The sequence below is a fragment of the Athene cunicularia genome, assembly GCF_003259725.1.
Source record: "Athene cunicularia isolate RWA chromosome 2 unlocalized genomic scaffold, athCun1 chr2_part1, whole genome shotgun sequence".
NCBI classification, from domain to species: Eukaryota; Metazoa; Chordata; class Aves; order Strigiformes; family Strigidae; genus Athene; species Athene cunicularia.
In genome coordinates, this window is record NW_020799095.1 from 132,629,548 (window position 1) to 132,642,456 (window position 12,909).

The 12,909-nt window shown below is 37.2% G+C and overlaps 1 protein-coding gene across 2 annotated transcripts in view; it reads left to right on the plus strand.

Moving 5' to 3' along the window:
* The window catches only part of RIMS2 (regulating synaptic membrane exocytosis 2), a 408,362-nt gene that overhangs the window by 335,166 nt on the left and 60,287 nt on the right, over window positions 1-12,909 (plus strand). For both annotated transcript variants that reach the window (XM_026842040.1, XM_026842041.1), the window contains 2 exons: window positions 3,261-3,433; window positions 4,447-4,686. In XM_026842040.1, the coding sequence (XP_026697841.1) occupies window positions 3,261-3,433; window positions 4,447-4,686 (413 nt within the window). The remainder of the gene's footprint in view (window positions 1-3,260; window positions 3,434-4,446; window positions 4,687-12,909) is intronic.

The window sequence follows — 12,909 nt, forward strand, 5'->3', positions numbered from 1 at the left end:
TTCAGAAACTGCCTTATATAGAATTGCAGTTTAAGAAACAAATGTAAAACTGAAATGCCAGCATGGCTTCTGTCAGACAAACAGTATGTTTCCTTTTGTCTCTGTGCTGCAGTTACTAAAACACTAACATGCAATACGCTTACTATTATAATCCATTTCCTAAACAAAATTAAGTCAGATACAAGGTCAAAAGTAGACCTTAGCAGCAGAATAAAGAGCAATTTGGAGCGGAGTTAATGGATGAATATAAGATATCTGACCTTTGTCCAGCAAAAAAGACAATTTAGTTTAAGTTTCCAGATGTTACTTTGGTAGGCAGCTAGCAGATGCTGAGACTGTAACTCAGAAACTGTGTAAATAAAACAAAGCCCCCAAATATTGTATGTTAAGACATTTAATGAAGGGATCGGTTAACTTTCCCAATTTCAAATCTAAACCATCCCAAAATAGTAAGGGTCAAATAATATTTCTGTGCCATCTGACCCAATTGAAAACATTTGATGGGAAGTACCTTTACATACAACTGAGAAAAAAGAAACAAGGTAATGATCTGATGATCTTTTTTCACATTATATTTCTGAAATTATTTACCTTTAAGTTGCTTTTTTTTGCCATAGCAATTCTCAATTTTCACCATATATCACTATATTGTTACTATTGCATTAGCTTTAAAAAAATACAATAAGATCGCTTTATTTATGAAAATGTCTGATTTGTTATATACAGCATGTTCCTATGAAAAAGTATTTTAAGAACTGATGTTCTGTGGGTGTGGAAATGAAACAGACAAAATGAAAACCATAGGTTTTTGAAATTTTCAGTGCGCTCCAGAATGACTCTTTAGAATAACTTTGTGAAATGCTGAAACTGTTTGCTGCTTCATGTTGCTTGCATGTATTTAATTTAGAAGGGCTTCTTTTCATGGGCTGCTTGGTAAGATCAGTGTGGGATCTGCAGGTTGAGGTTTTTTTATTCTCTAAATCACCACAAGTAATTATCTATCCCCTAACTGGAATGTAATTAGCAATTCCGTCAATGATTTACACTATGATCTATCTTGTTTCCACAACGGATACCTGCATTACGTCTGTAATGCTGGCGGCGTCTCTTCTGAGGCCAGTAGCCACTGTCAGTATGAGAGCTGCTGATACAGGTGCATACAGCTTGGCTGTACGTTAGCTCTGTTGGGAGGCAGTAGCTGCGTAGCCTTGGCAGGACAGGGCAAGTACATCTGCTTGGGACCCTCAGCAAATACTGAAGGCCTGAAAGCAGCTCTGCTTTGCCCCTCTGTAGCACGTTGTGGTAGCCTAGTACACCAGACTGTACTTCCCAGTTGTGGTAGTTTTAGGATAAATCAACCCAAACTACACTCACAACATTGTCTTCAATGCAGAGTTATTCTAGGGAGAGTTAGGGGGATGAAACTAAATAGATAGGACTCAATATATACACATCTCACTAGGCATACTGGTTTTTTGGTGTTTTTTTTTTTTTGTTCTCCAAAGGGCTGCATAGTTGCTCTTTTACAAGGAGTTGCTGAAAATGAACAATCCTTCTATTCTGGTATAATGTTCCATTATCTCTGATGATCAGGACAGCTGTTTAATCGTTGCTTTTATGTCCCCAAATTAATCTTTCAATAATAATTTGTACTGTCTCCTTTATCAAGCAAAAATATTAATAGCATCTATAAAAACAGTCAGTAAATATTACAACATTTAAACGTTGTAATCACAGAGATACTCTGTGAGTTTATGGCTAGCTAAGTGCACTCTCACACTTAAAGGCTGGGGAGGGCTTGAGTGGTTTGTCCATGAACACAAATACTGTAAATTCGTACAGATTGGGAAGCCAGCTGCAGCATGGGCAACCATTTTACGTAAGCATGTAGTTCAGGCTGTGCTTGGTCACTGCAGCAGGTGTCCAGTGTAACCTGCACAAGTATTTTTTTCTTGTCTTTGTTTTATTTCCCTGTCTTAAAATGGGCAAAATAACATACTATTTCTAAGTGTAAAATTAATTTGGAGTAAATAGGCACTCAAGTGCTATCCTGAAATGCTATTTAGACACTGCACAGTCTTTCAGGATATTTCTTAGTGTAACATTCCTTGAAAGAGAACAAGCAAATGCTCTGTCTACTTCATGAAAGGCGGTTTATTTTAAAACTATAAAAAAGGGACAAATTTGATATCCAAACCTGGACACGCTTCTCTTCTGCAGGAGTACACATCTGCCACTTTACATTATGAATTATTTTCTCCAAGTGTCAGAGTCCAATGTTGTTATCCCCAAGAGTAGTAACCAATCAAATTACGTTATACACAGAAATGTCTGTATATGAAGAGGAGAGGGGAAAAATCTTTCTGCTCTTTATTATATCAGCACACAGTCCAATGCAGAATGGCACAGACTTAGCATTAATTTAGAGCTAATTTCTGTAACAAGAACAAATAGCCATAATATTTTGTTCAGATCTAACTTGAATACCTCTGCACAACACTGCTTTATGTTGTATAGGCTGACCCTGATTACCAGTCACCTGCTAGTTCCGTGTTTGGAATATACTGTTAACAAGCTCAAATACTATTGTAATTTTTTAGTTTCTGAGGCATTTGTGCATTGTCAGTACAAATTATCTCTAGTCCCGTCCCATCCTTTCAGACTTCCCAGCCCAGCAGTTCAGCAAGATGTGGGGTTTGTTTCCACAGCTACATCACTTTGTCTATAGGTTTGATAATCTCATCTGTCTGATTACTTAAAAAACCCTCAACAGTGTTGACATTTGTCAACTAAAAGTTCTTATAAATAGCTAGGCCCTAAAAGAGACCTGTATTTTATAGATAGCATGAAGCACATTCTTTCTCCTGTTCAATCTTTCATGAGCTCAGTAATCATGGGCAAGTCACTAAGTCTCTCTTTTTTGCTTTCTGCACTGGTGAAACAGTTGTGGTAAGAATATTCTATGATGGTTTAATGTCTTTGCTAAAGTTTGTGAAATCTTTGGAAGAGCTGGAAGTTTTGTACAAGTCACACTATGGATGAAGCTGAGGAGCTAATATCTTGAATGGGATAGCAAAGCAGAGTAAAATTAATAGAAACCAAGAAATTACTTGTATTCTGTATCGCTTAAAAACCTCATTATAAAAATTCAGGCAGTCTGGTGACAAAGACAGTTTAGATAGCATCAGGGACCAGCTCCATAGCTGATTGTGATAAATGTCACTGACAACATCTGTATCTTTGTCCCTTTCCACTCACAGTATCGGTCAGGACGGGATCCTCAGCGAGGCTCAGACAATGTTTCCAATAAGTCTTCAGACAGCGATGTCAGTGATGTCTCCGCTGTGTCACGGACAAGCAGTGCTTCACGTTTCAGCAGCACAAGCTACATGTCCGTCCAGTCAGAGCGTCCAAGAGGAAACAAGAAAATAAGGTGAGCACAAGGAGCTGTAGTGCCAGCCATAGCCATGTAATTTAAGTAACAATATTTGTCGATATTTGTATTTGAAATTAATATTTGTCTAGGTTGACATTTGTAGGGAATTTGCAAAATACTGGTTTAAGTGTCTTCATCTGATGCTTTTTGAAGTTGTCATGGTATTTGTTTTCAGCCAAGTTTTGTGATCTTGGGTTACACTAACATACACTAAAATAACAAACATGCTGTCAACAAGCATTGGACACACTTAGATTTGCACTTTCTGAAAACCATTTTGTAAAATACTTATTGGCTGAAAAGACAGTTTAAGTTGAAAATTTGTGCCAGCAATGTCAGAGGCGTCTTAATTTCCTTTTAAACTATAGCTGCTGAACTTTTAGAGAAGTCTTATTTAATACTTACACAGACCAATTTATTTAGTACTGACACTAGTCCAATATAACTGTAGGTGTGCAACTGTTGAACTGTTTTTTAACAAGATGTATCTGTGAGCAAAACACAGCATCTTCTTTGCCTGCACTCTGTGCACACTCAGAAGATCTTTGGCTGTAGAAGGAATGAAAGATCATTTTTCTTGGAAGGTGTAACCCACCTGCATCTCTCAGCAAAGTTCAATGTCAGCCTATATTAATTCTCACAAAATTGTCCTCTTGAGAGAAACGGTGTGTTTGAAAAGCGTATTTAAATATCTGCTTATATGAGCATTGTTAGGGATGCACTGTTTCTGTCATACAGTTATGTATACGTTTCTAAATGTGATGTATTGCCATGCAACTTTTATTTGAGATGGACTTAGAGACTGTCCTAAGAAAACATCACAAGTTTCTCTAGTGTAGGCTGAAGACTTAGCCAGCATTGTTTAACATGACTGCTTCCATCTTTTAGCTTTTATTTAATTTCTTTTGCATTTCCTTTCTTGTGAGTTCATGCATGCTCTTCTCCATGATGTTAACTTTATTATTTTTTTTTTCTTTTTGCATGCCTTTTTCAATTTTTGTTGACTTCAGAGGGACAAGGGATATAGAGGGGAAAAAAGAGGGAGGGCTGGAAGGGGATGAACAAGATGGAGTATTTCCTGAGGAAGAAGAAAAAGAGGAGGAGGAGGAAAAAGCAAAGGAGCAAGAAGTTAATGAAAAAGGGGAAGGGCAAGAGGTGACAGAGAACTGTGATAAAGAGGAAATCAAAGGATCAGGGCATGATGGAAAAGCTCAAGACCACCAAGCTGAGGAAGGGAAAGAGGATGACAGGTAAAATATACTTGTGTTCTATAGATCTATTCTTCCTCATGTCTTGTCTTCCATTTTTCTTCCCTTTGCTTTGTTTATTGTCTATCTTCCCTGCACTCTTTTTTGCTTTCAATCATGATGCTTTCATATTTAAGCAAATTTCACTCTCAGCTTCAGTGAACTTGTTCTGCATACCAAATGATACAGCATGCTAACTTGACTCATTATTATGCATGCAACTACAGCATATTATTTTTTAAATTAGAGTTTGGGTATGACTATAATAAACAATAGAAACTTAGATTCCTCATTACATTCTCTGTTTGAACTATTATTTCAGGGAAGAGTCTTTTGTTGAATGATATTTCATCAATATCAAAACTATCTTTACTTTCATTGTGGCAATATTAAAGAAGAGAATATGGATAGTTTTTTTATTTATCTTTCTGTACAATGATAAATGTGCATGTTGATTGACAATTGACGTGGATAAGCAGTCTTCCCTTTGTTTTTTTCCATGTGAATAACTGTCATAGGTTGCTGTATTGTGGAGGGGTCACGTACGTCAGCTGCTGTACTGTATCCAGAAACATTTCAGCACAATTGGCTCTAATTTTATCAGATAATATTCTGGATTTATACGTTTTACCACAATTCCTTTGAACCGTGACTTTTAATGTAAATGAATGTCACTTTGTATTGCAAAATCCATGTAATCTGCATTAAGAGAAATACAGTATTCTTTCTTCACTAGCAAAAAACAAGTTTGAGATTTGCGGAATAGTCTTGAACCCCAGGGTTCTCACCTACATGTGAGAAAATCTCAGAAAAAAAACCCCTTTCTTTTAACCTGCTACAGGTAACTGCCTACCTACAGGTAACTTATGTCTGTAAAACTGTGCTCATATGTATTATGGCAAGAACGGAGCACTCTGTGACAATCCACTTTCTTTGCTACAAACTTACAGGTGTACACGCCTGTACGTACACACACATGTGAACATGCACAAAGCAAAGGTGATGATACACAAAGAGAATCAAAATGCAGAGTGTTCAGTCTGCGGTGGTATGGGCCAATATAGCCATACTACTGCTTTTATACATTAACTGTCATCTTTCTTTCATTCAAGTGAGTGCATTTTAGAATTCAGCAAAAGCAGTTGTTTCGAAACAGCTGTCTTTAAGACTGTCTTGGCATACGTGTTCCAGGGACTGCTAAATGCTAGTGTGGGAAAGGATATCTTAAAACCCTTTTTCTCTCCAGATTCCCACTAAGTTTCCAGTTTAGCATGACCCTCCTCCTGGTTTCCAGCTTCCACTCAGGTTAGTCTTCAGCCAAAATTCTGCCCCTCACAGAAAGCAAAGTCCTCTTTGAGAAACAACTTCTTGTTCCCCATGCCAGGTGGTTCCTCTGCTTGTTAGCTGCTCTCTGCCTTCAGGAAAAAGCAGCACAAGTCAGAAGTTCCTACTTGACAGAGAAACATGAAAATATTGACTACTATGCAGTGACTTGTGTTTGTGTTTGTTAGACTTAGGCTCCCAAAGGGGAAGTCAGCCTCTAGTGTTATTTGCCCACTTTGCCCATTTTGACCACTTTTAGTATGTAAGTTGTGAATAAAAAGGAAAGTTTCTCTATATCCACCTTCCTTTCCTGTGGTACATTAAGTGCTCATCTTTTTAGTGTTGTCTGAACATTCTTCTAGGGTTAAGAAGCAAACAGAAAAGCACAGATTTATTCCTATATAGGTACAGGTATAGGTACATATATAAATTTATAAACACGCAGAGTTGTGTATCCTTAACACAGTGAAATATTGTGACATGTGTATTCAGTGGACAAACCCGAAGGCAGGATCAGTTCTAAGCATTTTTGTAAATTCAGTGCTTTCTGCTTGCTTGTTTGGCAGATTGTAAGATACCTTATACCTAGCAATTTACAAGATATGATACTTACAAGATAAGAACTTCAGCTTTCAAAAAAATGTTTTCAGACATGCCACCAATATTAAACAATCACCAAAGCATTGCTTAATAATTAAACATATCAATAGGTATTTGAGAGACCCAACAGAACCAAAGCAGCCAATTACAGAATAGTAGTAAATTATCATCCAGTTCTTGAGACCTTGGTGCCAAGAAAAGCTATTTTGCAGATGGGAATTTTCAGCATATATTTTTACTTCAGAGATGTATCTTTAGTTGAACAGCAGTCATCATTCCTCTGGGCAACCTGGAATGAAGGAGCTCCTCTCAATCACTCCAACATCAAAAATTAGCTCATTAAGGATACATCATACCTCTTGATGTCATTGTGATTATATACTCTATGAGTAATGGTAATAGTCACGCTAAGGGCTTCAACCTGCTGAGATCATAAGTGGGTTCAATGTAACTTAAATGACTGTGAAGACAGATATGCATCATGGATTCATCCCATGCCTATTTTAAAGAGTCCCTCAGTGCAATAAACTGCATTAGCATTTGGAGCACTGGAGCACAATAAATCAACAAATCTTTTTTGGCAGAAATAGCTGCAGCATCAGATTTTGCCTTCATTAAGCCTTGTAAAACCAAACCTTGACATATGGTTGACCTACAGGGAAAACATAATTGTGTTCCTTCTTGCCAATAAGTGTTTAGTAAACAGAAAGTGTGGATTAAGCTTGCTTGTTTTAATTTTTAAGGATTCCTTATGTACCTTTCCCTGACATTATTTCTTCTTCCAGCTTCCCAATGCTATCAGGCACAAAAAAAAAAAAAAGCAGCCCCCTTAGATCTAGTGTGTGAGCAGTCGTAATTTTTATTACTGGAAATCTGTTTAACATTGCTCTAAATCTTAACCTTCCTTAATATTTTTCTAAATACCAATCCTAAGCATTAATTGTGATAACTCATGATAGTTTTGTCTTATCATATGAATACACAGAAATTGTAATCACAGAGCAGGATTTCACTGTGCTATACAATGGTGAAATACAGAAGAAAAACACAACCTCTGTTCCAAACACACAGACTCTAAATCATGAGATGACGTACGAGTCCACAGATGAAAACACAGGAGAATTAAGAAATGTTCCACGTGACAGGAGATAGTTACAATGCTGGGTTGGGAACATTCTGAAAACAGGAGAGTACTAAGGGGAGATTTGAAGGAAGAAAATAAGATAGCTTTGTGAATGTTTCTGGAGAGCTCTCTTCAAGTATTAGAGGAAAAAACATGAGGTGCTAAATTTATCAAGTGGATGATGGGGCAGGTCTGATGAGCAGCAGGAATTGATCTTTCAGTCTTGAGTGTGAGAAGATAGATGTGATAAGAACAACTGCTAAAATACTGGAAATTAAAGATCAATTATATACAACTGGATAAAAGAAAGTATAGAATTTTACTGATGTATGGAGAAAGATGACACAGCCAAATTGAAAGGCTATGAAACTTCCCTTTCCTACAGTATTCTGGAAGAGGTTAGGGTAGGTAAATTGCCAAGGCTTGAGACAAGCACTTCAGTAGCTGACATCTGAGATGGTGAGAAAGTGGACAAACAACAAGGTGTGTGGGTGGACAGATAGGGTAGAGATGTGAAATAGAAAGCATTCTCAATTCACAAAAAAGTGGACCTAATATGAAACCTGAATTAAATGGCCTGCCCGAATAGCAGGTCTGAATGACATGCATGTTCCAATGGCTGGGAGAAGCAGAAGAAAGGTCTTGGAGGGAAATACTGACTTTAACAATACTGAGTTGAGATTGGTGATTTACAAGAAGGTGCCAAAGAAAGAGGTTTTAGTGTAGGCAGGAGGAGACAGGGGAGATGAGAGGGAGTTTTTATTGCAGAGGGGATAATGCTTTCATGTGCTATTGATGAAGGGGTGATGTCTGAGGGATAGCAATAGAGGAGCCAGTGCCCTGTGGGACCATCACAGTTAACTGGATGGGCAGAAAATGAGAGTCTGCCAGAGCATGTACTGAAAGAAAGGTTAGAGAGAGAAAAAAATTGAGAGGGGATGAACTGTGGGAACTAAGGGAAGTAACATATTAGAGCATCATTAATTGTAGCAAAGCAAAGAAGAAAACAGCATACTTCTGAAATCTTAAGAAATCATTCAAGACTGTCAGGAGTATTTTCAACCAAATGCACAAAGGGAAAGACAGTTGTTTGGAAAGGGTTTGAAATGTAATTGTAAAACAAGAACCCAAGAAATTTACTTAAAACAGTGTGTTCCATTCAGGGGTGGAAAAGGGAAAAGAGATGTGGCTGTAGTTGCAGACCTGATGAGAGCAAGACTAAAGGTTCTGTGCTACTTTCTAAAGGAATATGCTGAATCATGTTTCTATGATTTGGGAAAAAGAGTCAGTGATGACCAGGTGGCTAGAGGTAAAAATAAGGAAAGAGACATGGGGGAAAGGGAAGTGAGAAGATAGCATACAATCATTTATGTAAATCAAACAGTTGAGGAAGAAATCCAATGAGAAACTTCTGCATCCATGATGGGGGCAAGGGTAGAGAAATTATGTATAAAAAGGAGAATGTGGAGACAGCACAGAAGAATTGGTCATGTGTTTTACTATGTATTAGAAGAAATCATTGACATCCCATGTGAAAAAAAGAAGTGAATGCTAAAGGACAATAGAAGAAATAGACCTGATTAAGTAGGAAGATGTATCATGAGAACTCAAGGAGAATTTGTATTAGAAAAAGTAAGCTGGGATGTAATTTTGAAGAGGCACTTGAAGATACAAGAAACAGAGTGCAGGATGTAGTTTTAAATAATTAATTTCTTCAGATACAAAACTTTTCCTCTTCCTAATGGTTCTTCATGCACCTTCCCTTGTTGGGTACAAATATTATTTCAGATTCACTTTCTAGTTCTTTATTATGTCATTCAGTCAAAAAAAATCTTTAAAGAATTTAATTTGTAGGGTTTAAAACTGATGAGTATTTGTTCCTTAGTTTTCATTATATTGTAATCTTAGTATTTCAGGTTTTACAAGCCTTCCACTGTGATTGCAGCTATTATCAGTTAAATGTACTGTTTTGCAAAGCTGGATGAAAAAGCATGTCAGTTCAGTCTGTGCAAGCTCCTTCTCAGGGGCGGAAGCCAGTAACATTTTTTGAAAATCTATATTCTGGTAAAAATATTAAAAACTGTACAAAAGATAACAAGCACCGAGAATCCATTTTTCATCATGCATGTGCTGTTTGGTTTCTTAAAGCTACTTCAGAATGATTCCAGTGATTGCTCCAACTGTGCTACTGGATCAAAGAAGTTAATTGTGCCTAAACAGGCCATATGTTTGTAAGGGAAAGCTGTAGCCTGAGACTCTTTCCCCACTGCATGATCTGTCCTTTAGCAAATCAAAGTACAGGCAGTCTGTGATCCCAATAGCACGCTCTCGCTCTCTCTCTCTAGATAAGGTTCGCCCAGCTTGATTTCTGCCATGAGCAGAGAACTTGGATACAGCTTTGTCAATGTTTATGTAATTTTTCAGGGAAAACATGTCAGCATGCAGTTTCCTGAAACTCTCAACACAAGATGTTGGTGTCAGAAATTTTTTAACATCACAACAAAGTGACCTTGCTATTCCTGGGATGAGAACGGCAGATTGCAGTACAATGTTCTCCAGCTCTTTTCAGCTGCAAAACATTTTGTTATTCAGGCAGCTGGGGCAGGTATGATGGACTGAGTCCTTGAAAAAAATGCATCAACTTTATTTTGTGTCCCACTAACATAACTCTTCTGCATACTTCTGACTAGATAGGCAGAGAGGTGCTCTTATATTGCCAGTCTGTGGGTCTGAAATCGAACCAAAAATAAACTTTTTTCAGTAAGATTTAATTAGTATTATTGGGCTGTATAGAGTCTGTTAGCAGTTCATGGCAAATTATTGCCCAATTTGAAAAATAGATTCAAAATCACTACTTTTGGAGGTAAACTTTTTAACTTTAGTATTCCACAGCAAGTCAATCTTCAAAACTTGTAAAATCGTATAGCTACTGAGTTTGCAGCAACACACACAGTCAATAATTTGGCTATTTGGTTTTTTACACTTTTGTAGATGATGTGGAAGAAAGTTATCTGTGACTCTGAAAAAATATTGTGGAAAAGGATACAAAAGATCAATTATTCAGAAAGGAATTTTATGAAATAATGTATTTGTTGTGAAATCTGACAGTACTGACAGTAGCATACAAATAATTTAAGAAATGGAGCAAATTCACCTGTTTCCAAGTTACTTGTCACCATCTATCAAGCCCTTGGAGACCCATTTTTTCCTGTTGCTTTGAAGTACAAAAGATGTATAGACTCCTTTACAACTAGTAAACTTATTCTGATCCACTGGGAGATAATAAAGTAATGAATTTGGAAATACATATTATTAACAAGTGAACAGTGAAAATACCTCATTTGAAACAGTCTGCAGCTTTGATATATGGTGCCCAGCAGGGTACTCCGAAATTTTTTCTTTGGCAGCAACATAATATCATTGAGACTGCTTCACTCTCCATGACATGCTGTCTGCACTTTAACCTCTGTCGAGTCAGCTCCAACCTGTGATCCAGAAAGCACTGATGTACTCCTGTTACTAAAGATTACTTAAAAACAGTGCATCAGTAGTTTAAAAAAAAAAAACTCCAAGAGGTGAAAATAGAAAGCCGTGTAGAAATGCAGGAAAGTAGGGATGAAGGGAAAAATTAAAATGAGGATTTGAAGCAAATATAAATGTTGAAATTAGGTTTTGCGCTTTTATGTGTGTTTAAAAAGACTCATTTTCTGAAGCTATTTAAAACTAGAATGAATCATAAGTTCTTCAGTAGACTTCTTTATCTTTATTTGTACAAAACTGAGCACAATAGGTTTGTGGACAAGAATAGCAATAGCAACAACTAAGGATGGGGTAGAAACTTAATGAATTGAATGTTGAAGCTCATCAGGCTTTTATTTCTTTGATATTATGATTCTGTGGTTCTGTCTTAGTGCTGTATGTTTCCACTATTTTTACCTGCGTAGTTTTTGTTAGAAAAGTGTAAAGATTCTGTAAAATTCATGTAGTTCCTTTTCTGATTCCTCTAAATGGACGTAATTAAAAATAATTTATAAGCTTATCACTTAGCTATTTAAGAAACAAATACAAACTCTTTCCTGTTACTTCATAAAAGTATTTCTAAAACAGTTACTGGTTTTGTGCCAGTGCCTTTGAAACACATTACCAGATCTATCTGGCAAGTATATTTTAACTAACAGTCAGGGGGAAAGTGCTGGTCTTACCATTGTGTACTTAATACCTATGGTAAGATGGTGGTCCAGTGGTTTGCCATTGACCATCTATCTGATTTTAATTTTATTTGACCAAGCGTCGGAACAGTTTGGTTCAGTACTATCACTGTATCTGCATGGTATTCATATTCATCTTAGTCTATAAAGTCCATAATGTGCTACCTAAACAAGCTGGGAGATATGTAATCAGGTGGCTCTGAGTAAGAAATAAGCTTATATGTTTCCCTACAAATACCACAATACCCAGCACTTCCCAGCTCTTAGCCATAATATGAGCACGATTCCTATGGAGGCCAAAGGTAAAGAAGAGGAGTCTTTGCTTCAAACATGCATGGTGTGCAAAATGCCACACTGCCTCAGCAGGGAGTTTTGGTCATAGACGTGTCCTCCCCAGGTCAGAAAAACAAAGTTTGCAGAGATGTGTTCAGAAAGATATAAGCCATGTTTCTTCAGAACATATTCTTTTTATGATGGTCTTAAGTTTTCTGGATGCTTTTCTAATTTTCCCCAGAAGCCCAAAGTGACTCAAAGTCATTTTGTCAAAGTGACAGAAGTCAGACAGGCAAGATCACGATGTCCCAGATAATGCCTCTTTTGTTGAGGTAATTATGGCTTCAGATCTCTTGCTCATGTCCATTTAGCTCTCAGTCCCAGAGGAACAATTCAGAGAGGCGCTATGGGTTTGTGAGCTGCTAGTAGTGCCTATTCTGACCCTGATTTTTCAGAATCCTCAAGCAACCGGAATTTCCAAGGAATGAAGGAAACATCAGAGTTGCTTTTTTCTTTAGACTCCTGCTGCAACACACATACCCATAAGCAGTACAGTGAGCATGAGCATATCCACATTCACTAATCAAGGCAATCCAGTCTTTCAGGAATGAAGTATAGATGCAGCTATAGTGAAATCTATATTGACTACAGCAATTTATTTAAATAACGTCCTTTCAGAACATCTGGCTATTCCCTGTG